Raw genomic sequence first — 23,776 nt, forward strand, 5'->3', positions numbered from 1 at the left:
CCTTAGGAAATGAATGCGGATCATTTGGAAGAAAGGGGTAGTAATATAAAACATGATATTTCTTAAAATGTGTAAAAGGTAAATTAAAATTTTGAATTACTTGATATCAATAAGATGTTTGTTAAGGAATACCTGGAATATGAAGTGAGGAAAACCTTTCATTACAAAGATATTGCAAAAATGGACCTCACCGGGTCCAAAAGGACACCACATATGCATCAGAGGGTTAACATAAATGATTATGTTAATTATGATGCTAATTAACATAATTTAAAAAGAATTAAATTAAGTTAGGTTTAATTAACATAATTAAAATTATGTTAATAATGACAGTTATTAAAATAATTATCATAATTGGATTAAACCTATTAGTTCTATTCATTTCTGTTTAATCTTGCAGTAGTAAGAGGTATATTTAAAGGATTTCTTAATTCTGCAGATCCTCTTTTAATTATGCCCTTGTACTATCAGTGGAATTGAATTGTCTTTTCAAAAATTTTCGATTTTCCGCAACTAATTGCAGTTAATTGGGGGATTAATTGTTTCTCTTTATAAAAAGTAGCATTTTTAAAAATCTTTTAATGTAGTCTTGGTTAATGTAAATAGTACATGAGTAAAAAGAATCATGAAAAGAAAACAGCTGTTTAAAACAATATTTTCTCACCATATAGTTGTGCCCATGCTTAGACTCTAGCATAGGGATAATCTTCTTCAGATTCTGCAGGTAGAGATCCTCTGGACATGTAGAAGGGCAGATGATGCTGATGATGCACTCTGTGATGTATGTCAGATCAATTTGTCGCACTTCTTCCATGACAGCTTTTAGTTACATTGGCCTCTGAAAACATTCAGGAAGTGATGTAGGACATATACAAAAAGAAAGTTATTAAAACTCTGTGGAAGTGAGATTTTTAAGCTGTGAATGCAGCATTTATCAAGGTTTTGCCACAAATTCATTGACCATGTGAGCCACATTAGGATTTCACTCAACAAATTTCTGATTTCATCAGTTTTATGCACTCCTTTTTTGAACATGTTGCTTCACAAAGTAGGGTCATGGCCAAGCAAATGCTTAGTCACCTTAAACTCTCCCTGACATTGAGACTTGGAAAAAAAGCACATGAGCAAAAAACGAGAGTTCATGAACTTAGTACTCAGCAGATTGCAAATTTAAAACAATTAACAGAGACAAAGAAAATAAATTTTGTCTTAAGAAACCTACTTTATTTTCAATAACAGCAACACAACCTCTGTAGAAACTACAGATTTTGTGTCTAATTTTACTCAGCTTCATCAACTGTCTTTTTTCACTTTTTTAGGTAAACTGTTTTACAGCTTTTACTTTTCCATCTTACTATAGCTAATTTAATTTATTTTGTATTTGACATACATAGAACAACAGAAGAAAACTTGTAAAATCACTAAGCAATGCTGCTATTTACAAATAATTGAAATTGCTCTCAAACTGAAACTGAGAATAATGGCAAACAGAAATGTAACAGCTGACATCAGGACATTGTTCAACTGATCAGAAATCTAGAATTACAAAATTGATGTATTCTCATCTGTACAACTTTAGTGTTTCTGTGCTTGAATATTTAAATTTTATAAAGTTGAAATGACTATTAATCCATTCTGAAATGATCAACAGATGCACTCTGACAATGTTTAACAGAAGGGTCTTCAATCCGGCATCAGTTTTTTCTTTCTTAACATATCAAGTGTTATTTTCAAATTGTTTTTATCCGAATAAAAATGCATTCTAAGGAGTGCAATTTCTTCCCTAATTCCCAAGTAACCCATCCACTGGGCTATATGTCAGTATTTGGATAAAAAAATAGATCTGGTTTGGGAGTGAGACTGACGCACAGCTGGGCTGCAAGGAAAACACAAAGAGCCGTGCTTAAACTTGTGTTCACTCAAGCCTTGTGACCACAGCAGAGTAAATAGTGATGCAACCCTTTTCACCAGCTGCACACAATAATAACCTCCAGCTCTGCTTTATTGTAAGAATTAAAACTGCACAATGGGAAAATTTTCATGTCATGTCTGTAAAATGTCTCAAACAAAATTCACATTTTGAAAAAGATTTTTGATATAGGCTATTCCTCCTAATTTAGTGGGTATTAGATAGCACACTTTAAGAACAAATAAAGTGAATTCACATTCAGAAACATACTTATGATAAAATAACAGCAATACAGACACCAATAAGTATGAGATAGCCTACTAAGTAATTTGAAGGGAACACAAAAAAAGTGAAAAATTATTTGACGAATGACTACAAGAACATAATCAAAACAGCCCCTGTTTCGAACTATTCAGGGAATTTCCACCCTTGTAGAGCTTTTCCTCTCAAATCTGTGGCTTTACATTTTAATTCTTTGTGTGAAAAACGTGACTCTTCAGTCCTGGCCTGTTTCCTTACTTCCCACTCTCTGCTGCATCCCTTCTTTCTAGAGAATCCATGCAGAAGCGACTAACAGGGCTGGGCAAACAGTCTTAAAGAGTGACTTCTCTGCAAAGATGTATTTCTGGGCTGTTTTTCCAACATTTTTTACTGCTGCACATCTAAATTTGTCAGTGCTCCGCCTGAAAAACCAAAACAAGAAGTGTATGTCTCAACCACGCTCATGCTACCCTGAAAAGTCCTTGAGTACTAAGTGGGCCACATATAATTACAGTTTCTATTTCCCATTTTATAGAATGGAATTCCCAAGTGGATCACCCACCTTTGTTTATTTTATGTTGGACTTATGATCTTACAGAAGAACAACATTGCTTTGTTGGATGCAGAGTTTGATTGTCACCTAAACAAAGAGATCATTTGAAACTGAAAGTACATTATAAACAATTAAAAAACAGAAATGAAATCTCATGACTGCAAATTCTCATTCTGTTTTATTCAGATGTTTTTTAAAGGTTTCTAAATTAACCTCGAGCTTTCAGAAGAGCTCAAAATAGAAATCATTTTAGAAATTATATTAGCATCAAGGTTATGTTATGTTAATCAGCTGAATTATAGCACTCCTACTGGCAGGGATTTCACTCCTTCCAAGTCCTTTAACACAGAGCCAGAGATTAAACAGCATCTGAATCCCACAGCAAACACATCTGTATATACTCTCTGCCTTAATGTTTCAGTAAATAATTCGTTGCATTTACAGTAGATCCATTCTTCAGTGAGATTTTCCAGTCATCACATGCTCAGAGGCCCTTTACATGCAGGGGAAAGGCAAACTTCATGGAACAATGACCAGGTCAACACTATTTCAAACTTTTCTGTAACCTGTCAGAAAACAACAAAAAACAGGCTTACCTTTGCTGCAAACAAACAATGTGTTATACTCACAGCACAGCACAGCAAGATGAGTGAAAGTCTGAGTGAATGGTATTAAAGAGAGACGAGGTGGAGACTTGACAGTAGGTGGGAGGAGGAAGGAAGAGGAAAAAGAGCTTGATAAAGTATACTGTGACAGCTCTGCTTGCACTTTGCCCTCTGTTGGACTGCAGTGTGACAGCAGTTCACTCACGTCTGCATGGACGCCCATAGCAATCCAGCAACACCTCTCTGAAAACAAACAGGAGCTGATTAAACAGTTTTATCTCCGTGTTGTCTGGGGTGCCAGATGATGACATTAAAATTTAAAAACGACACTCAACTAACTTTTGATTGTCTTAGAGTGGAAGAGGATCTGTCAAACTAACTATGCATTTTTATGGTGTTTTGATTTGTGAAAACATATCTTAATCATCAATGTCATGGTGTTTTGGAACTTGTAGTCTTAAAAAAATCGTGTTGGATATATGAGTGTGTGTCAAATTTTATTTACAGACAAATTTCAAAACAAAATACTTTGCAAATGAGGAGGTCACACAATGAAACCAGTTCGTCATATTAAATGGCTACTAACATGTTTTAACAACTGTGATAAATATATTTTACAACTACTACTACAAATAATAATAATAATGATAATAATTACTATTATTATTATTATTATCATTATTATTATTATAGTTTAAAAATACTTAAAAATATTAAAACAGTTTTGAATATATAAAATTAAAAACAATAATAAAAACAATAAAATCTTATACAGTTTTATTGTATAAGTTACAATACTTACAATAATTGTAGGTAGGAAAGGAAAAAAGAAAATTACAGTGATAATTTTTCAATAAAACAATTCTTATTTCACTTATATAGAACTGCTAGTATATACAGTATGTGATAATTCAACATTGATTCCACTAGATGGCGTTAAAATATGATTTAAAGGCGACTTCGTCAAGATAAGGACAAGTGTCTTAACAAACGTGACTGTGAATTAAAGAGTTTGTGTACTGTTTCTGTCGATTGTTTTTCTCTTCATATAACTTTATATATTATTATTTGTTAAATCACTGTAACTTCAAGCTATGGTACCATCACTGTCTTATTTCAGTTGCAGAAATCATTAATTCAGTGGAAATTTCCTTAAAGTTGGTGTTATCATCTTATGTAAAGAAAATGCAAAAATTATGGTTACTGCAGTTGTCAGTCATACAATATATATATTTTTCTCAGAATATTATTAAAACAAAGAGATGTACAATTATTTGCGTACTTAATATAATGTTAACTTCATGCTTTATTTAGCTTTCAAATTTAATATTTTGAATTTTGATTAACTTGAAAATTCAAAGGTAAATTTGAAATTTAGCATCACGTTTTACTTGAATTTGAAGCTTAAAAATTATGTAAACTTGAATTGAAAATTTGAAATATTGAATTTCAAATATGTTAAATTCAATATTTGAAAGCTAGCTTCCATTTGGGTAGTAGTTGGGAAGCTAATTATTTAGTTTGCAAACTAAATATTCTTGAATAAATCTTTAATTGTCTGCCAAATAAATATTTAATTTTGAGCTAAATTAACCGGAAGTTGTTTGGCTTGCCCATACATTTTAGACAGAGGTGTCAAAAGTACTCACTTTCTCTATTAGACACACAGATACTAGTATGAAAAAATATCTTATTAAAAGTACACGTTGGTCTGTTTTATTCCAGTACAAGTACTAAAGTACACATTTCGAAATGTGAAAGCCCTAAGTAACTTTTTTTTCTTTACAAAAATTGGTTTTGAAAAAAAAAATAAATAAATAAAAATCACTTTTGGTAAAAAGTGATTTACACTTACTTTGCTGCCAGCTGAACAGGAACTGCTTTAGAGTCTACCACCAAAAATGAAAAAGCCTGAAATAATTTACTATAAACAGGCATAAAAATTTGTAAATTGGAGGCCAGGCTTCAGTTTTCTCTGCATTTATGTAATATAGTTAAGTTGAAATTGTTCATACCTGTCATATTGAAGTTCTTGTTCAGTAATAAACCTTCAAATTCCAATTCCAAATTGTTTTGTTTCCTCTTTAAACTGTTTGTCACAATTTTTAATAGACAGAAATGTTAAATAACTATCCAATACTGAAAGCTGAGGTTGTTCTGGAAAAAACAGCAAAAATACAGACTCGATGCACATTTTCTGAGAATTTTACAACCATAAAATAAAAACAAAAACAGGTGGCCCAGTTACAATTATGGCCATAACAGATTTAAGATAAATAACTTTATTTTATCAAATTTAAGTAAGTGGCACAGTGTTGGCTTTGTTAGGAAGTCTTACTGCTTAAGGGAAGTTCTGTTTTTTGGGAAGTCTTGTTAAAGTAAAGGGAAATTTTTCCTCTCCACTGTCACCACTTGAATCCTCAAAATGAGGCATTGCTCACAGTTATCTTTAACCAGTGTACATAATTAGTCAAATGTTCTTCAAATGACTGGAAATGCATAGTTCTGAGTAGATTTTATTTTAATTTCCGGGGTAGCAGACCACACTAAGACTGTGTGTGTCACTCCACAGCTGCATGTGTCTCATTAATGCTAGCAGATGTTGGCAGGCATGATGCAGTCTAGAGATTCTGTTTCAAACTGAGCTTATACATCTCTGGAAAAAATTAAACGTTTCTCTGATTTTACTCTTTAGAAGTACATGTTTGAGGAAAATGAACATTGTTCTTTCATTCTATGAATTACTGACAACATGTGTGAAATTCCCGAGCCTTATGGTCGTACTTGAATGCATCATAATTCATATCCAATGAGACCCCGCCCTGTCCACGCTCAGCCGCTGACCGTCAATCTCCCGGGTTCTATCAGTAACTGCTGCTTCTTTCCGTCGCCGTAGCTCTAATGTCAAACAGCTAAAGTCCAGTTTTCCTCTCCGCGCCTGTCCGTTAGCTCCTGTTGGAGAGCTAACGGCCGCCTGATGAAATGGGATGATGTAGCAGGATAACTCTCTGGAACAACTACGCAGTACCTTAGCATGCTAAGCTAACGCAAAGCCAGTAAGTAGACCAAGCCAGCTGCTGAAAGCTAACCCATCCTAGCGTTCACCTGCGGGCTGTTCGTCTGCCACTGACGTGGTTTGCTAACAGAATGGAAAGTGGGAAGGACAACGACTCTGGAACGCTTTCGGCTTCACCAGCACTACAGGGGACACTAGAGTATGGCGGGGACTTCGTAAAGCCGTGCGGATTATCTTCTCTCCCCCCTGGAAAGAGACCCTCCATCGTGGAGGATGAGGGTGGGGGCGCCGAGGCAAAACTCTTTGGGAAGGGACTTGCAGCCACCTCCCTTCTCCAGATTGCGATAAGAAACGGGATCTACCAGAACCAAGTTGCCAACGCTACGGGAAAAGGTAGCAACATTCCCGCCGTGAAAGCCGCCAACATGTACAGCTTGACGTCGGTGAACAGCAGCACTTCGGTAAACTCGCTGCTGAACAGGCGGCGACACAGACACAAGAGGAATTTGTCTCTGGGGGCTCCGCCTGGGGCGTCCTCAGTCGAGGCACCCAACCCCGCTCCCTCAGCCTCTCCGCTGAGCACCCTCAGCCTGGACAGGAAGACTTTCCTCCGGCAGAAGCAGTCGAAGCAGCTCCAGGCCTCGGACAAGTCATGGGTGAGATCGGACCTCCGGCGAGGCTGTATCCACGTCCACGACTGGCTCACGCCCTCCATTCCGCGCCCAGTGCTCTGCACCGTTGACACCACAGCGAAAGAGGTGGCCATTAAGCTGGAGGGAAGTAAATCTGGGGCTGTCCTGAGAATAAACTGCAAACCCGCTGCTGTATCTTCTGACCTAAATGATCTTTGTAAAGATAGTAATGGACACATGGACACAGATGCGAAAACTCCTAAATTGGAGGAGAACGAAAACACAAAAAATTGCCCTGAATCTAAAATGCCCTCAAATTTTTTTATTGATGACAAAACTGACAGTAACTCTTCATCTGAGATCTGCTTGAATGATATTGGCATTGATTTGAGCCAGAGTGCTGCTGACTGTTTTGGGGCATACTCTGGTTCAGATATGGAGAGCAGCACCTGTGAGGACTTCAGCCCAGGTGGCCCCAGGAGCACAGAGCACCAAGACTCCCTCAGCGAGAGCCTGGGTGTGGGCGTCGACTCCTCAGTGCCGAGTCCCAGCTGTGACAGTGCTACAGAGGGACCTGACCCGTTTGAGAGCTCCTCAGATGAGCTAGAGCTCACCTCCTCCCCAACACACTCAACGGACAATTCTGCAGCAGACCAGCTGCCCTCAGAAGTTCATAACCAGGATGATGATACTAAAAGTGACACTGTAGATACCTCCGAATTAATCAAATCTCCCTCCAAATGCTCCAGCAGCTCTCTGACTCGGCCTCTCACCAGCCAACCATCTGTCAGGCCTGACCAGGAGATCCCTGGGGGCAGCGAAGACTGGTCCGAGCCCCTCTGTACCTGTCCAACCCCGACCCTCTTCATCCAGCTGCATGGGGGAGTTGTGCGGCGGCTGGGGGATGATGAACGGCCTCTGCAGATCCTCAACGAGTACCTCACCAATCTAGGGTTCAAAGACGAGTGGAGGGTACAGGAGGAGGGGATGAATCCTGAAGTCGGCTGCCTTATACGCTTCTACTTTGGTAAGAAATGTTTTGTGTATCACAGAAACGGGTTGATTGTAATCTGTTGCAGTAACGATGTTTGCATGTTAAGCATTGAGAGACCCAAGCTGTTGCAGACCACTTCAGCAGTGCTTGGTTTGCCTCCACTCAGTCATTGTTTATCCATTCTCAGTGTACTGTGAGTACCGTCTTTGTGTTTGGTCTTGAAACTATGAAAAGAGTGTATGCAATTGTCCTGCCCACACAATACCCAGTGTTGTGCCTTTAAAGCAGCTCCAGCCCCTCTGGCTGCAGCCCAGTAAGATGACACATCAGAACGTAACAGGTGTCGTCCCTGACCGCGCTGAAGACTGATGTTCAGTCTTTACACGGCAGGCTTCTCTTCTTAAAGCCCCTCTGTTGTTTTTGTTATTGATAACAAACCTGTTTTGCTGATAATCCGGGTAAGAGGATAGGAAAAACATCCATGATCTCCTTTGGGATTAGCACAACTGGATACTGTTTTTTTGACCTTGTTTTCGATACCATCAACAAAGAACAGGGAGCTATATAATCAGGAGCTGAGTACCTGATTGTAGCTAATATTGTCATGTTTTCCACACAGAGGTGTTCAATAAATAAAGCAGGTTACACTGATCTGTCTGTAGAAAATATCTTCCTTTCTACTGTAAATATGACAATTTTCTGATATGAAGAGCATTAAAATGCCGTTATAAAAATAATAGTTGGGGATTTAAAAATATGTAAATGTTATTTTGACAGCTAAAGTTATTGCATAAGAGTATTTTTTTTTACATTGTGTTCATATTAAATTAGGGACAGTTGCTTTGGTGAATAATTGAATACAAAGTTGAATTTTTTAATTTTACGTTAGATTTAGTAAATCATTTTACTGTTAGAAATAGAATAGAAATGTAATAATCATGTTGACCTATGTTTTTTATATATGCATTCTAGTGAGCTAAACTTAATTCTTACTTTAAACCAAATTTTTGCCAATATTCTTCTATTATTTCACTCATCATATATGCATGCCTATCTCTCAAAATCAATCTAATAAATACATGTAAGACAGAAGTATTATAAATTTAAGTTCAATATATTAATTCATTAGCAGGATGATTGTAATATTGATGCTAAAGGTTTCACTTTCTGTTTTAAATGGTTTTGTTATATCCTAACAGTTTTTTCTTTTGCTTGTAGGAATATTGTGTCAAATATTTATGACAGTAGAATCTGTGAAAAGATATGCACACCTGCTTAAGGCTGCATGATGCTAGAAAATGTTGCCGATGGCAAAAGTGTTGCTAAATATTGCAATGACGACATTAGTCCAGATATAAATGTCTCTTTTCCTCCTTTATCATTGTTCCTTCCATCAATTAGTGACCAGTAGCATTTAAGGGAACGCCATTTAGGTCTAGCGTGAGCATCTACTGCCATGAGACTCTGACCAACTGGATAAATATTACATTAGCTTCAAAAACGCAAATTCATAACACTTGGAATATATTAGCTGACAATTATTGCACTTTAAACACTTGCTTGCAATACGATTATTGTACACAGTAATATGGCTGTAACTTTATATTTGCAATATATTGTCCAGTCCTACATCTGGCTGTCATGACCATCTTGAATCATTGAAGTGCTTGTGTCAGAGTCCATTTATTTCAGAGTTGTAAACCTAATGGAAACACCCAGGATCCTTAGACCGGCCTCCTTGTTGAGTTAAAAAAAATTCAAAACACAGCTACAGTTTGACCCTTAGTGCTGTTTGGTGCTTAAATATCCCAGCTGAGATGTTGCTTTTGATGTAATACCACAAAACCTTGTTGTTTTTAAAGTGAAGTCCCCAAATACAGAACCTAGACAGAGGGCCCCCACTTATTCGTGGTTCAGTATTTGCAGACTCTTAAGAAAGTAACTTCAAATTGTTTGCGTAAAATTTACTGTTTCACAGAATTTTCTTTAGAGCATAGCTAAAATATTTGATAGAAGATGCACCTTAGGAAGGTCGGAAATAGACATAATGCTACTTAACATTTTATTGGTTGCTGTATGTAAAGCAGCCGATGCAGGTGCACCATTCATTTGGCTTGATACTGATTGGCCGTTCTCCCAAGAACCGAAGACAAGAAACATCATGGACGTTAGCTTCTGCGTTAGTGCCAACATGGATCCCACTGTGGTGGTGTTTGAATTATTAAGACAAGCAGTTATAAGCATTTTTAGAGGGGGTCTCAAGCATTTGTTCAGCTATACTGGGGGTCCTCTGTTTTGGTTTAATCAGTGATTTAAACAGCTATCAGACTTTGAAGCCAGCTTCTCTCAACAGTCTGGGACATCTGCAGCAACCTGAATTAGAGTTGTGCTGATGGAAACCTACAGATGCAGCAGTTGTGCTGTGAGGCAAACGGGAGAGGTTGATATGTGTGACTGACATGATAAACAGCTAAGAGATGATGTTGGGTGACAATGATTCACTGGTATTCATCCATCCTCCTGAGTAATTTATGCATCTTTCGTATTTGGGAAGAACTAGGATGTAAAGTTATTTGGAAGATTATTATCTTTATGTATTGTTAGTAAATGTGGTTTGACTCATTCTGGGATGTTGATTTCTGGCTAAGGGATTTTGATGCAGCACAAATTCCACAAACAAAGTGCCATGTGCACAAATCTCTTTCTGTCATACCAACTCACAGAGTGCTGACAGTAAGAGAAAAGTGACCTTAGGGGAACTCGGATTTCACCTCCTCAGTGTTTCGGATCTCTCTGAGACAGCTGAAGGCGAGGGCTCCTCCTCCATCCAAAGGACGCTGCTATAATCCACAAGGTTAAAGACTGATTCCTCAATCGGTCTGAACTCGGAATTCAACGCTATCTGGAGGCAAAGTTGTTGCTGGTTGTTCTGTCGCAAAAGGGAAGAAGGACGTTGGATACTTGGTGGAATTGGAATAAAGGTTCAGTTGAAAAATGAGCAATTGCTTGATCAGAGGCAGAATTTCTTCTAAACAGAAACAGAAGGAAGGAAAGGGCATGTAACAACAAAACATATCATGTGTACACCGCCCAGGGAAGGGTGGATCCACGCAACACATAATTCACTGTATTGTTCAAATAGAAACAGGATGACAGCAGCTAGAATACCCCTGTCATCACAATAGAATAAACCTCAAATGTTCATCTGAAAGAAAGCAGACACTTTTAACCCCATTATGTTTTGAAATATGCAATAGAAGCACATCTTTTAGGTTTTCTGGACTCAACCATCAGGCTTTGTCTATTTAAAGCAAAATGTTTCAAAAGTTGTCTTGCATCAGCAGAGTTTAGAGTATTTCTGTTCCTGTGTGTACCCACCCTGCAACACTGATGGCTTACAATATGTTTTATTATTAAGTCTTCAACTAGTCAAGTGAAACAGTAAATGTGTGTGTCCTTAGTAGATTTCTGAAAATCTGAACATTAATTCAAATTCAAGAAAATCTTGCTTTTAGGTGGAAAGCAAGATTTTATTTAAAAAATGCTCCAAATAAATCATGTATACATGATGTTGGAACAAACATTAAGTTTTTTTGTATTCATTTTTACAACAATGGTTTATGACAAAGCAAGTTGTTTGATTGTGTGTCATAGTCAGTGTTCAATGAATGGACTTGTTAAAGACCAAATCAGACAAAGAACTTGCTTTTGGCTCAATATGTTTTTTGCAAAGCTTTTTCATGTAACTTTAATTTTCTTTATGTCCTCATCTACGATCTAAACCTTTATATGTGTCTAAAAAGAAGGGGGAGAGATATTTACATTGTGTGTAAAAATATCTTCATGTAGCTCCACCTAATTTGTTGCTCAATGGGCAAAAAGCCCCCAAAAATCTAAACAGAAAAAGTTCTTTGACACATAAACTCGTGTTTACTGTTGCCTCTGCTTTCTGCCTCTTACTCAGCACTCTGAAATACTCACGCTTCACACGATTTTCACTAAAGAAAAGGAAGTGCAGCTCATTGAGCGGGGTCCTTCTTGTCGCTGCCCGCCCTCTGTGTCGAGGCAGGGCTGGTGTCTCCGTCGCTGGACGGAGCAGCGAGGAGAACGGAGGTTCTGCTGTTGTAAGACGTTACGTAACTAGCTAATCTGATTTCAGGCCTCTTAGTGGTTCAGGCCGTTCATGGGTCTCACTTTCTCCTGTTCCCTGGTGGATTTGACCTGACAATTTTAGTAGAGGGTACATAGTGGATGTGAGTGCAGAGAAATTTGAACACGCAGGGTAAAATGGACTGCGGGAACTGTTGGTAACCTCAAAGTTTTTTGCACTTTGGTTTTGTGTTTGTGAATGCTTAAAAACCAAACAAATCTCATCTGAGTGACTGCTCACTGTGGCAGCCTATTGAGCTTTAGTTCTCTTACATAACAACTCTCCTTTTCGGAAAGAGATACCCACAGAGAGGGAGATAATTCACAACATCCCAAAGAACTAAAGAAATAAATAAAAGCTCTCAACTGCTGCTAAGTCTGATCATTAATGATTCTGTTGAGTGTCATTTAACCCTCCTGTCTCTGTCCTCACAGGTAAGCCTCGCAGCGTGGGGGGTTCTGAGCGCGTGCAGCTCTCTGGGGTTTTCAACGTGCGGAAAGGGAAGCTGGCACTGCCAGTGAACCGCTGGTCAAAGCGTCAGGTCACACTGAGTGGAACCTGCCTCATAGTGTCGTCGGTGAAACACGCCCACACGGGCAAGATGCACATTCTGCCCCTCATCGGAGGAAAGGTGAGATGTTTTCTGCTGATTTTTATTCAGGAACATCTAACCTGTGACATGAGTGTAAGGGTGTTTTCACACCTGGTAGTCTGGTAGATTCGGTTCAATTGGGGACCAAAGCTGCAACATTTGTTACGTTTTCAGCTGGTGTGGTTTGCTTTTGCACTGCACTGTGCCAAATAAAATAAACTCTTTGAAAAGCCTGTTACTCCTCTTCGCCTGTGGTGGCGCTGCACAAAAAATGGAAATGACAGAAAAACCTCAGAAGAAGATTCTGAACCCACAAGCTATGTTTATGCTGGTTCATCCCTCGATCAGGTGGAGAATTGCATTTCTTGTAGACGGTGGGAACTGAAATGCCTCCTTTGTTTCAGGTGGAAGAAGTGAAGAGGCACAGCCACTGTCTGGCCTTCAGCTCTGCCGGTCCCCAGAGTCAGATCTACTACGTCAGCTACGACTCGTACGCCGAGCACCTGCGCTGGCACAGGATGGCCTCCAAGGTACAAACTAAAAACACCAAACTGCTTCACAATTTGAAATGTTTCAATTTTTTGTCACACTTTCCTCATGATGTTTCGGGATCATCTTAAAGCAACAATTCTCTGTTCTCTGCTCACAAAAACTGGCTTTAATTTTTAAAGATAGGTCTTTCAGCTGAAAGTCACAAGCTTCTCTCATGGCCTTTACGTCGCGTTTCTCGTCCCGTCTCTACCCAGATCGCCTCCCAGAGGGTGAACTCTGTGGACCTGTCCTGCTGCAGCCTGGAGGAATTGCCCGCTCAGCTCTTCTACAGCCAGGACCTAACACACCTCAACCTCAAGAACAACTTCATGTCCCTGCATAAAGGTGTTCCTGCACTCACCAGGTGAGACTGTTCAGCTCACACACAACACTCTAACGAGACTGTTCACAGTTTTCTGTTTCTTTTTTGGGGAGATACCAAATGCCTGAAAGAGGAAGCAGTTTTGCTGAAATTACAGATTATGCTCTTGTGGTTCTGAATGAGCTGCAGTGGAGATGGCAGACAGACATGACATCATGTGACCTCTTGGGGCTGGGGGCATCTCTTTGTATTTAGGTCAACATTCTGAATTATTTACCTATGTTCAGCTCCTGTGAGGTTTAGGAATCCTTTTGCCCTTTAACTGTAAAATACAAGCTGAAAAAAATGTCATTTCAAAACCTAGATCTTCAGTTTTTCCATGAAAATTCCTACTTTTGGGGAAATTACATAAACACTTGGTAAAACTGAACCTGGCACTCTTGGAAAATTCCCTCTTCAAACCACAAGTTGATTGTTCGCTTTTGGTCAGAATAGAAACTGAAACTTGAACAGAAAGTATAAATGTAATGTAAGAAACGTCCCCAGTCTGCTCTAAATAATACAGCGTTTCCAGACGTTGTCATCCACCATGCGAGTGCTGAAAGCAACGTGCCAGTTGGATTCCATCAAAGATGTTCTTCCTCAGATGAGCTTGGGGCTCATCTTACAGTTTGTGTACACAGCTGTCGATTTGGTGGGGGGCGCTGACTACTTGTTTTGAATAAAAACAACTCAGCCAAAGACATTTTTACAGATCTATACTTGTGTGTGTGTGTTCTCAGAGTTTTTCACCTAGAGGAAACTAGCCACAGTAAATCTGCTAATAGCTAGCTTATCCACAGCCAGTATCAGAATTTTGGTAAAATGTTGCTGTAAGCAGATATTTTCCAATCGGTGTTCAAATTCCACCTCTCTTTATTATAACTTAATGTCGAACGAGCTCCACACTAAAGGCTGACATTTACCTGATGGAAATTCATATGTACACCACTATTGTTTCTGGATAAATACAAACTTCCCATGACGGGTTTTCCACCAGTTTCTTTTTTCTTTTTACTATGGATTGACAGTAACTTTCCCCTTTGAAGGTGTTTCAGCCTCAGTCTGACCATAAAGCTGGATCAGTTCAGGCCTGTAGGGGAGGCACTACTTGCATGGAATAAAAGAACCAACACAAGAATAAACCGAAATAATTGAGGCAATTTCCATAGCAAATACTTAAATAGATATGGATATATAATGAAAAAACATTTGAAACAGTGAGAAATTCTAAATATTTTTTAAGCTGATTGTTTGAGCCAATCAGGTTTAAGCCAAAATACATGGTGAATTTCTTTATCAAAGAGATTTAATGAAATTATAATTATTAAATTAGAAACAAATATTTTTACTACCTAATTTAGAAGGTCAGAGTCTTATTATAGCAAAGATAAATATCTGTGTAACTCTGTGTCTGTTTTTCCTTCCCTCTTTCACTCGTCTCTTTCTCTTTTGCACTCTAGGTTCTGTAAACTGAGAAGCCTGAGTCTGTCAAATAACGCTCTGTCTGAATTTCCTCTGGTCCTCTGCGACATCACTTCGCTCTCAGAGCTCAACCTGTCTGGAAACCGTCTCTCCTGTCTGCCTGCAGAAGTTGCGACCATGAACAAGTAAGTGAGGGCCGCAGTGAGCATTGAAGCGCCGTTTTGCACATGCGCGGAATGTTTCCTCACTGACCTGCATGCGGCTGACAGAGACTTTGATGCTGAGGCATCACTCCAGAATAATCCCTCTGTGCATTAGACGAGCATTTGGCTGAAAACCAAACGTGTCCTGACAGTGGAGAGATTCCAGCTTCACTGCAGAGTCATGCTGATTCTGTCGCTGCATCAGGAATTTAACCAACTGGATCTCCAGAGACCTGTTTGTCAGACATTGTAGATATTCTCAGAAGAGTTAATGTTTAACAACACACCAAGGTCGGGACGGCGGAACATGAAAGCACCACGATTATCACAGTAGAGTTTGTTTTATTGCAAGTAGTTTTAAATTTTAAAGTCTTAGATTTTAATAAGTTAATATGTGATATGATAAATAAAAAAAATGTTAGTCTGCACAAACACACTTGCATGAGGGGGACAAACGTGATGTTGCATCACAAATGTAAAAACAAAAAACTGGTCGGGAACGATTTTATGGCTGATCAACTATCACTCTGCCAGAATGCTAAATTCAGAACTTTTCTTCTGTCAGGGAATGCACCACACTTTACACCAAGTTAGGGTAACCACAGTCTTTGGTGTGGAAGTTGTTACTGAGTGAAAAAGATGCTGTTGGATTATGGCACAGCTGCTCTTTTTAGTCCTTTTGGGTCACTGGGTCCAGTTACATCCAGGATGGAACATGATGCTATATGCCAGATCAAGAAATATATGAAGCCTTTCTGGAATCTCATTTGAAGAATGAGTCTAATGCCTCTGCTCCTTATGTGTAAAACATGACCGATTACAGAAAGACTCCCTTATAATTACGATATATTACTTTAATTATGAAATAAACATTGTAGCCAACAGTAGATCAGACACTTCCCCTTTGTTATTACATTGAACAAAACCATCATTCTATTTTGAATGAATCTTGTAGGAAAAAACATTATCTTATTATGTACAGTATATGTTTTCAGTGGTGGAAAACGGAGAGAAAAAAAGGAGCTGTAACTTGTCTTGTTAAGGAAATGTGCTGCAGTCCTCTTTAGTTAGATTTTATTTGTACAGATGGCTGGGTTCCATAAAATGGAAAATTTGACTTTGTTTTTAAATTCCCTGTGAGGCACAGGGAGAAACTGCTCTGTAACTGGATCCTGTTTTGGAAAAGTTTTATTTTTGAAATTTTTTAAAGATTGTTACGTTTTCAATTCGTCCAAAACTAACATCCTCTCAGATTCTTTATGTGCAAAGAGTTGGAGCTGATGGCTAGGTTTATCAGTGCTGCAATTAATCAACTTTCGCTTCCATCATCGTAAATCAGGCTGAAGTGAGACATTATGTCAGACATATTTGTTCTAAGCTCATCATAAATATATATTTGGATGTGATAGGAAAACGAGTCCTGACTGTTTTGATCTGGGTCTTCAGTGCTCTCTGTGTTAACTGTTACCTCTCCTCCTCTGGCTAGCTTGCAGACTCTCCTCCTGGACGGGAACATTGTAAGCTCGCTTCCTGCAGAGCTGGGCTCTCTGGAGAGCCTCACCTACCTCGGCTTGTCCTTCAACTGTTTCAGCAGTGTCCCTCCTGTCCTGGAGAAGCTGCGAGGCTTGGAAAAGCTCTGCCTGGCAGGGAACCGGCTGTCTGTCCTGGATGTGGCTGGGCTGCAGTGGCTGCACACTCGATATGTAGATGTCAGGTAAGAAGATCAATCACCGTCTAAAACGGTGTTTGGAAGATGAGGAATCCTTACTTAACAGATAAAAGAAAATATGACAAAGACTTACTCATTTCTTAATTATTACATTTTATGATACCAGAAATCCTGTCAATTAGCTGTTTTCAAGGTTTCCAAAGTGCCTGATTTCTGTATAAAGTTTTTAAAAGTGCTTGACCTTCCAACTGCACAGTTTTGTAATAAAGTTCAATCTGAATTTTAATTAAAAGCCTAAATTTTGAGAACATTTACAGTTGAAATCAGATACTGTCACAGACCTAATAAAAAGGCACACTTTTTTCCCCACTGTCTGAAGTCATTTTTCTTCTTTTAGATGAGTTAGAATTACCTAATTTATTTATATTTGCTAAATTTCAGAAAACAGTGAATTATTTTTACTGTTAGAGATTTTTTGTAACTTTCTTTGTTTTTTGTGTTTAATCATTCAGTTTGAGCAAGAAGGTAATTTACTTTAATGCCATGTTTCAGTGTAATAAATACTTATTCCTAATTTCTCAATGGCTTATAGATCAATGGAATTGAAATTAAGGTTATCTTATATTTTCTGTATTAAAGGTTATTATAATTGGGCTTTTTAAAATTTTTGTTAAATTAGTGTTCTTAGACCATTCAGGTGTGTGTTAAGTTGTTCAGCACATCTAATTTAGTCAGATTTAACTTTACCTTGTCCCTGCTGTTGAATGTAGAGTACTATCACAAGACATTATGAATTTCAGTAATAAATTATATCATATAATAGTGTATTGAAACTAACTGTCTTTTTTTAGTTCATTTGTATTCAAAGTGTGGTGCTGGTAAAGTTTGAAAAAAAGGTTGAAAATGCTTGAATTTTACTATGATAAAATGTACGAACCCTGAGTCTTATGACTTCTGACATCTTGGAAGATGTCAGAAGTCATTGATATACCCTTGGGTATAAATTGATATACCCTTAAAAAAAATCTAATTGAACAGTATAATTTCTTCTCTCTGTGGCTGTAATTCAGGCTGAACAGGCTTGACAAAGTGACAGTGGCTGATTGGGAGCAGCTGCTGCACATCATCCAGCTGGACGTGCGGGACGCCGGCCTACAGGAGCTGGACGTCAGCTGCTTAGGAAAGCTGGAGCTGCTGCGCTGCGACAGAAACTCTCTCTCCTTCCTCAGAGTCAGCGGCCACGCCCTCAAGATCTTGCACGCCAGTCATAACGGTACCGACAATTATATCATCATGAGACCATAAACTGACGAGGCCTGACACATCGCCTTCACACACTGCTGTGCCTGTGTTTACAGAGCTGATGCAGCTGGAGGTGCAGTCCGTGCCAGAGAATCTGACAGTCCTGGATCTCTGCAGGTAGGGAAAATGTCGGCACCTCGCTTTCTTGCTCAGGGTGTGTAAAAGCCGTGCGCTGACTGGGTTTGTTTTCCTAAAGGAACAAGCTGGGAGGTGTCCCAGACTGGCTGTGTCAGAGCAACAGACTGGAGGTGTTGGACATTAACCATAACTGCGTCACCGAGCTGCCCGTATGGTGAGCTGCACGAAAACACACCACACACACAGCCACCGAAGAAGGTCTAATGAACCAAATATGATGAAAGGTTGAGTTAAAGATTCCTAAAACCGTAGTGGTTCCTGGAAAACTTTCAGTTGTTGAGAAAAAAACCAAATGACCTCTTTGCAGAAACTAGTTGTTTTTTTCTCTTTAATCCACTCAGGATTAAAATTATGCATGCAGACTGAAATAGAAACATAAATCCTCACTAATGTTTGGTTAAATGTCTCTTAGTTGGAACTTGCACATTCAGCACACTTTTATTCTGTATCTTTGTGTAGATAAGGAAAAGTCAATAAATTCAAGTTTACCTTCTTGTCAAAAATCAGCACAGTTATACCTTTGTTCTGTCCTAGAAAAAGAATAACTAATCTGTAAGTAAAGTTCCAGATTAAAATGACATTAATGTGTACAAGCGGATACAAAAAGACAAAGATGGCATAAAAGAAAAAGATGAGGTTCACTTATCTATACTGACATATTTGTCAGAAATACAATCAAATAAAACTCCAGTATCATATTTATCTTTTCTTTAATATGGAACTGCAACTTTTTCTATTCCATCTGGTTGAGCCCATTAGAAACTCTGCAATGTTTCTGCTGTAGACCAATTTGAACAAGCCATTATGTTTGACTTTGTTTTGAAACGTTACCTTCCCTATTTTCATTAAATAATAGTGCAACATCATTGTTTGTGTTCTATGTAGCCAGCCAGAGCCTCTACCACACCTCTAAACAACTGAACAAAAAACTCTTAACTTTCTGCTTTCTGCAGGGAAACAGTCTTACAGTTTGTCTGTTTGGCCACAATCTACATGATTAATTTCAGTTTCCATATAGACATGGAAACATGAATCTGGATCCAGCTGTGTTGAACGTGTCTCTGTTCTCTGCTGGTCCCTCTTGAGTGTTTAAACTCATTGAACTCTAGCAACAAACTGGAGTTCCAGTCACAGCTTTACAGTCCACAGCCTGATCCGATTGTGTTTGTGTTACAGGCTGCTCTCTAGTGGAAGTCTGAGGAAGCTGCTGGCAGGCTGGAATGACATGTGCACGCTCCCTGATAGGCTGGAGAGTTCCCAGCTGGAGGTCCTGGATCTCCAACACAACCACCTGACGGAGCTCCCCCACTGCCTGTTCATCAAAGCCCAGAGGTGGGTCTCTTCTCACATTTCTCTGGCTCTCTTCATCGTTTTGTTCAATTTTTCAAGTGTAGTAATTACTCTGTGTTCCGGCTTTCATCCTAGCTTGCGCTACCTAAATGCATCGGCCAATAAGCTGGAGGATCTGCCTGCAGCCAGCTTGTCAGATGATTCCTGCAGCAGCCTGGAGGAGCTGTATGTGACCAATAACAGCCTGACAGACAAATGCATCCCTCTGCTGACGGGACACCGCCGCCTCAGGGTGTTGCACCTCGCTTACAACCAGCTGCAAACCTTTACTGCCAGGTACAACGCAATAAAGATGTCTCTGTAAATATATCAAATTATTCATTTAGAGTTTCAGCAGGTCAGTTATCATGCAGGTTAATATTTGAGTTTGAGTTTCTGAATTTTCTCCTCCTTCTGCAGTAAACTGGCTCGCCTGGAGCTGCTGGAGGAGCTGGACCTGAGTGGCAACCGACTGAGAGCCGTTCCCACCACCATCCTCAGCTGCCGGCGGCTGCACATGCTGTCCGCCCACTCCAACTGCATCAACACCTTCCCAGAGGTGCTCCAGCTGCCCGAAATTAAGGTTTGTCAGAGGAATCCCGGCATCGATCCAGAGTGCTTCAAAAATGCTGAAAATCTTAATTTTCATATCCATAAAATAACTTTCATTTAGCAATGAAATTTACAGAAACATTAAATACTGAATGTTTTTGTTTTCGAACATTTTATATGTTCCACTCATTCACATTAGCCAAAGCTTTTGGGTGAAATTAAAGCACCTGACTGATGTAGTTAGGCTGTTGTCCATGTCCTTAAACATCCAAACAAAGGCAACAATTTAAAATCGGAGAATCTATTAAGAACCACGTTCATGTTGAGCTCTCTCCATGCCGTTCTCAGTGCGTCGATCTGAGCTGCAATGAGCTGACCGAGTTCACGCTGCCTGAGGTTCTTCCCCCAAAACTTCTGGAGCTCGACCTCACCGGAAACCCTCGACTCAACCTCGACCACAAGAGCCTGGAACTCCTCAAGTATGGACAGAAAATCTTCAGCAGAAATCTTCAGACACAGAACTGTCTCTAAAATCTTTTTTCTCCTTCTTGCAGCAACATCCGCTGTTTCCGGGTGGATCCGTCTCCGTCTGCTTCTGCCGCAAGCGAAAGCCACGGCGTCCCTGCGGTGTGGAGTCACGGCTTTACAGAGGCTTCTGGAGTCAAAAACAAGTCAGTCTTTAATTACTGGCTCTATTTTACACCCGTTTGTTTAGAATGTCTAGAATTAGGTGTTTCCTGGCTCTTATCTCTGTTGATGAGCCGTTGTCCTCCTCAGACTGTGTGTGGCCGCTCTGGCCCAGGACACCTTCTGTGGGACGCGAGAAGCTCTGTATGGCGTCTTTGACGGAGACAAGAACGTCGAGGTTCCTTACCTGCTGCAGTGCACTATGGGAGACGTTCTGGCCGAGGAGCTGCACCGAGGGCCGAAGCAGGAAGACTACATGACCAATACTTTCCTCACCATGCAGCGGTAAACCTCACCAGACTCCTCATTAAAGAAGAAAACAACTGGTTGTTGTTGACGCTGTTTGTTTTTTTTTTTGCGCCATCTGCAGGAAGCTCGGCACGGCCGGTCAGAGGATGGGTGGCTCGGCAGCATTATGTCACATCAGACACGACCCGGTGGCGCCCGGCGAGCCCGGCAGCTGCTTCACCCTGAAGGCGGCCAACGTGGGCCGCTGCCAGGCCGTACTGTGCCGAGGAGGGAGAGCGCTGCTGCTGTCCAACGTCCACACCGTCCGAGAGGAGACAGAGTACGAGAGGGTCCGGCAGCACAACGCCGTCATCACAGAGGTAATGAGGAAAGCATCCATGATTTGTTCTTAAACTCTTGGTTGAAATCTAAGGTAGTTCATAGTTTTTCCAAATCTAAAAGTGATGTAAATCTCTGTATGGATGCTGAATGAGGTTAAATTAGCTCAACTCCATCATTTTGCTTCCATTCAAGTAATTTTTCTTCCATTGCTCAAATATTGAATCTTTATTTAGTACATTAAACATAGTTTACAATAATAATTATTATTCTTATTACGTGTGATCAGACGCTGTGTTTTTATCATGTCTGTTTCCGTCTCTGCAGGATAACAAGGTCAGTGGTGTGACCGACTCCACCAGGATGATGGGATACTCCTTCCTCAGTCCCTCTGTGACGCCCCGCCCACAGGTCTCCATGGTGACGCTCACTCCTCAGGATGAGTTCTTCCTCCTGGGCAGCCGAGGACTGTGGGACTTGTTGTCTCCCAACGAGGCGATCGAGGCCGTGCGGAACGTTCCAGACGCTCTCGCTGCGGCTAAGAAACTGGCGACGCTGGCCCAGAGCTACGGCTGCTCTGACAGCCTCAGCGCTGTCGTCATCCAGCTCAACATCACCGAGGACTGCTGCTGCTTCTGCGAGCCGCCCCCTCCGCCGCCCAGCCCCGGGCCCGCCGCCCAGCCCGGTCTGCATCCCTTCACCTCCAGCAGTGATGGGGGGATTCAATTGCCGCCCACCTCCTCTGGAACCGTGAGTGAGTTGAGTAGCGAGTTTAGCACCTCTGAGATGAGCAGCGAGGTGGGTTCCACGGCGTCCTCCGAGGAGCCACCGGCACCGCCCACGGAGCCACTGAGCTCCCATCTGAACGCTCAGGGCCGGATTGGTGCGCGACGACCTGCTGCTGGGGGCGGCGGCTTCCAGAGGCAGTTCTCCGGAGCGCTGTCGGACAACGGGCTGGACAGTGAGGACGAGGAGCCCATCGCCGGCGTGTTCTCCAACGGCAGCCGGGTGGAGGTGGAGGCAGATGTCCACTGCCTGCTCCGGCACGGCTCCACTCACTCCAACACCACAAACGCATACAAACCGGTCGCCCTCAGTAACGAACTCTTGGCTTCTAACCTCACATCCCCGTCTCCCTCACTCGTCCCTCCGTCCTCCCCGAACCAGGAACCCCGCTCAGCCACGCTGGGCCACCGGGCGCGGGCCAACGGCTCCGTCGCCTGCCAGGGCCGTAGCCAAGATCTGATTGAGGAGGCGGCAGACGCCCCCATCAGGAAGCAGGGGGGCTACTTCAATGCCCCCGCCCAGCCCGACCCCGACGACCAGCTGATCATCCCGCCGGAGCTGGAGGAGGAGGTCCGGCAGATCATCCAGCAGCAGCAGGAACAGATGCAGACACACACCTATCAGAGACCTGCAGACTATTTTGTCACGCCGCTTTGACTGCTGCTGTTGGAATCATCACCATCATCATCACCATCATCACCCAGCATCACTGAGGGAGGAGTCGCTGATTTAGCGGACTCAGAGTTCAATTTGGACTAAAAACTCTTTTTGAGGTTTCCTGACCTACTTTATTTTGTACTGTTAACAAACCCTGAAACACGATGCAATTTTTGTAACTTTATGTTGATTTAAATCTTCACATGTAAATGATTATTACCATATCTATGATATGAAGAAGCACTTTGTGTTGTAGTAACTTTTCAGATCAGTTCTACATTAAGCGGTACTTTAAGAACCGGACCAGCGTTCGGGTCGCAGCTCATGGCCTTACAGTTGTTGGAGTTAGGAACTGTTTAACTAACTCCTAGGAGTTTAATACTTTATTTAGTCACTGAGGCTTAACTAATATTCTCTGAGAGAAAAGATGATTATTCCTGAAGGCTGACGACGTTCCAGGTCCGTGTTCTGTAGGTGGCGCTGCAACGTTTCTAGTTACTAACAGCTCAGAGCAGCGTTACAGCAAGCAGCACAAGAAACCTACTTTTGCTAAACAATAAAGTTTTCAGATAACTGCAACATGTTTACTTTGTGCCTTCTTTCTCTGAAGTTAAATCATCCAGCAATTTTTAGTTTCAACAATGACCTGAAGAATTTCACAAGAACCAGCAACACTTTTCCTTATTTATTCACGTTACAACTACAAACATTGTGGTATTTTGTTTAGATTTTATGTGACAGATCAACAAACATGCATATTTGTGAAGCAAAAATAGGATATAGTTGTGATTTTTTTTGCAAAAAAGAAAAGCCTTAAGTTCAGCATACTTTTTGCTTACAGCCACCTTTTTGTTGCT

The 23,776-nt window shown here is 40.7% G+C and overlaps 2 protein-coding genes across 7 annotated transcripts in view; one reads left to right on the plus strand and one right to left on the minus strand.

The window, feature by feature from the left end:
* LOC114150874 (tensin-3-like) overlaps positions 1-3,431 on the minus strand; it is a 43,521-nt gene extending 40,090 nt beyond the window's left edge. The window contains exons 1-3 of one of the 6 annotated variants that reach the window (XM_028027614.1): positions 3,353-3,371; positions 2,733-2,810; positions 665-838 (exon numbers count right to left, since the gene is read on the minus strand). In XM_028027614.1, coding sequence (XP_027883415.1) covers positions 665-814 — 150 coding nt within the window. In that variant the 5' untranslated portion in view covers positions 815-838; positions 2,733-2,810; positions 3,353-3,371. Of the gene's footprint in view, positions 1-664 lie in introns of all 6 variants that reach the window. The other 5 variants (XM_028027615.1, XM_028027613.1, XR_003596852.1 and 2 more) reach the window with 5 other exon arrangements.
* Positions 3,432-6,120: 2,689 nt separating this feature from the next.
* Positions 6,121-23,498, plus strand: LOC114151084 (PH domain leucine-rich repeat protein phosphatase 1-like). Its single transcript, XM_028027995.1, has 17 exons — positions 6,121-8,003; positions 12,555-12,751; positions 13,117-13,242; positions 13,459-13,607; positions 15,068-15,214; positions 16,719-16,946; positions 17,972-18,174; positions 18,260-18,320; positions 18,400-18,495; positions 19,518-19,673; positions 19,767-19,967; positions 20,091-20,253; positions 20,571-20,701; positions 20,777-20,893; positions 21,000-21,194; positions 21,280-21,517; positions 21,804-23,498. Exons 1-17 carry the CDS (start codon positions 6,476-6,478, stop codon positions 22,917-22,919), a joined length of 5,052 nt encoding a protein of 1,683 aa, XP_027883796.1. The 5' UTR covers positions 6,121-6,475; the 3' UTR covers positions 22,920-23,498.
* Positions 23,499-23,776: the final 278 nt, after the last annotated feature.

This window comes from Xiphophorus couchianus, chromosome 9, assembly GCF_001444195.1.
Source record: "Xiphophorus couchianus chromosome 9, X_couchianus-1.0, whole genome shotgun sequence".
Lineage (NCBI taxonomy): Eukaryota > Metazoa > Chordata > Actinopteri > Cyprinodontiformes > Poeciliidae > Xiphophorus > Xiphophorus couchianus.

Excerpts from the sequence above, each read along its gene's own strand:
- LOC114151084 (XM_028027995.1), top strand. The coding sequence starts at position 6,476 with ATGGAAAGTGGGAAGGACAACGACTCTGGAACGCTTTCGGCTTCACCA. Across the intron at positions 18,496-19,517 it reads GTCACCGAGCTGCCCGTATG|GCTGCTCTCTAGTGGAAGTC; the intron begins GTGAGCTGCACG and ends TTTGTGTTACAG. Across the intron at positions 20,702-20,776 it reads AAGAGCCTGGAACTCCTCAA|CAACATCCGCTGTTTCCGGG; the intron begins GTATGGACAGAA and ends TCCTTCTTGCAG.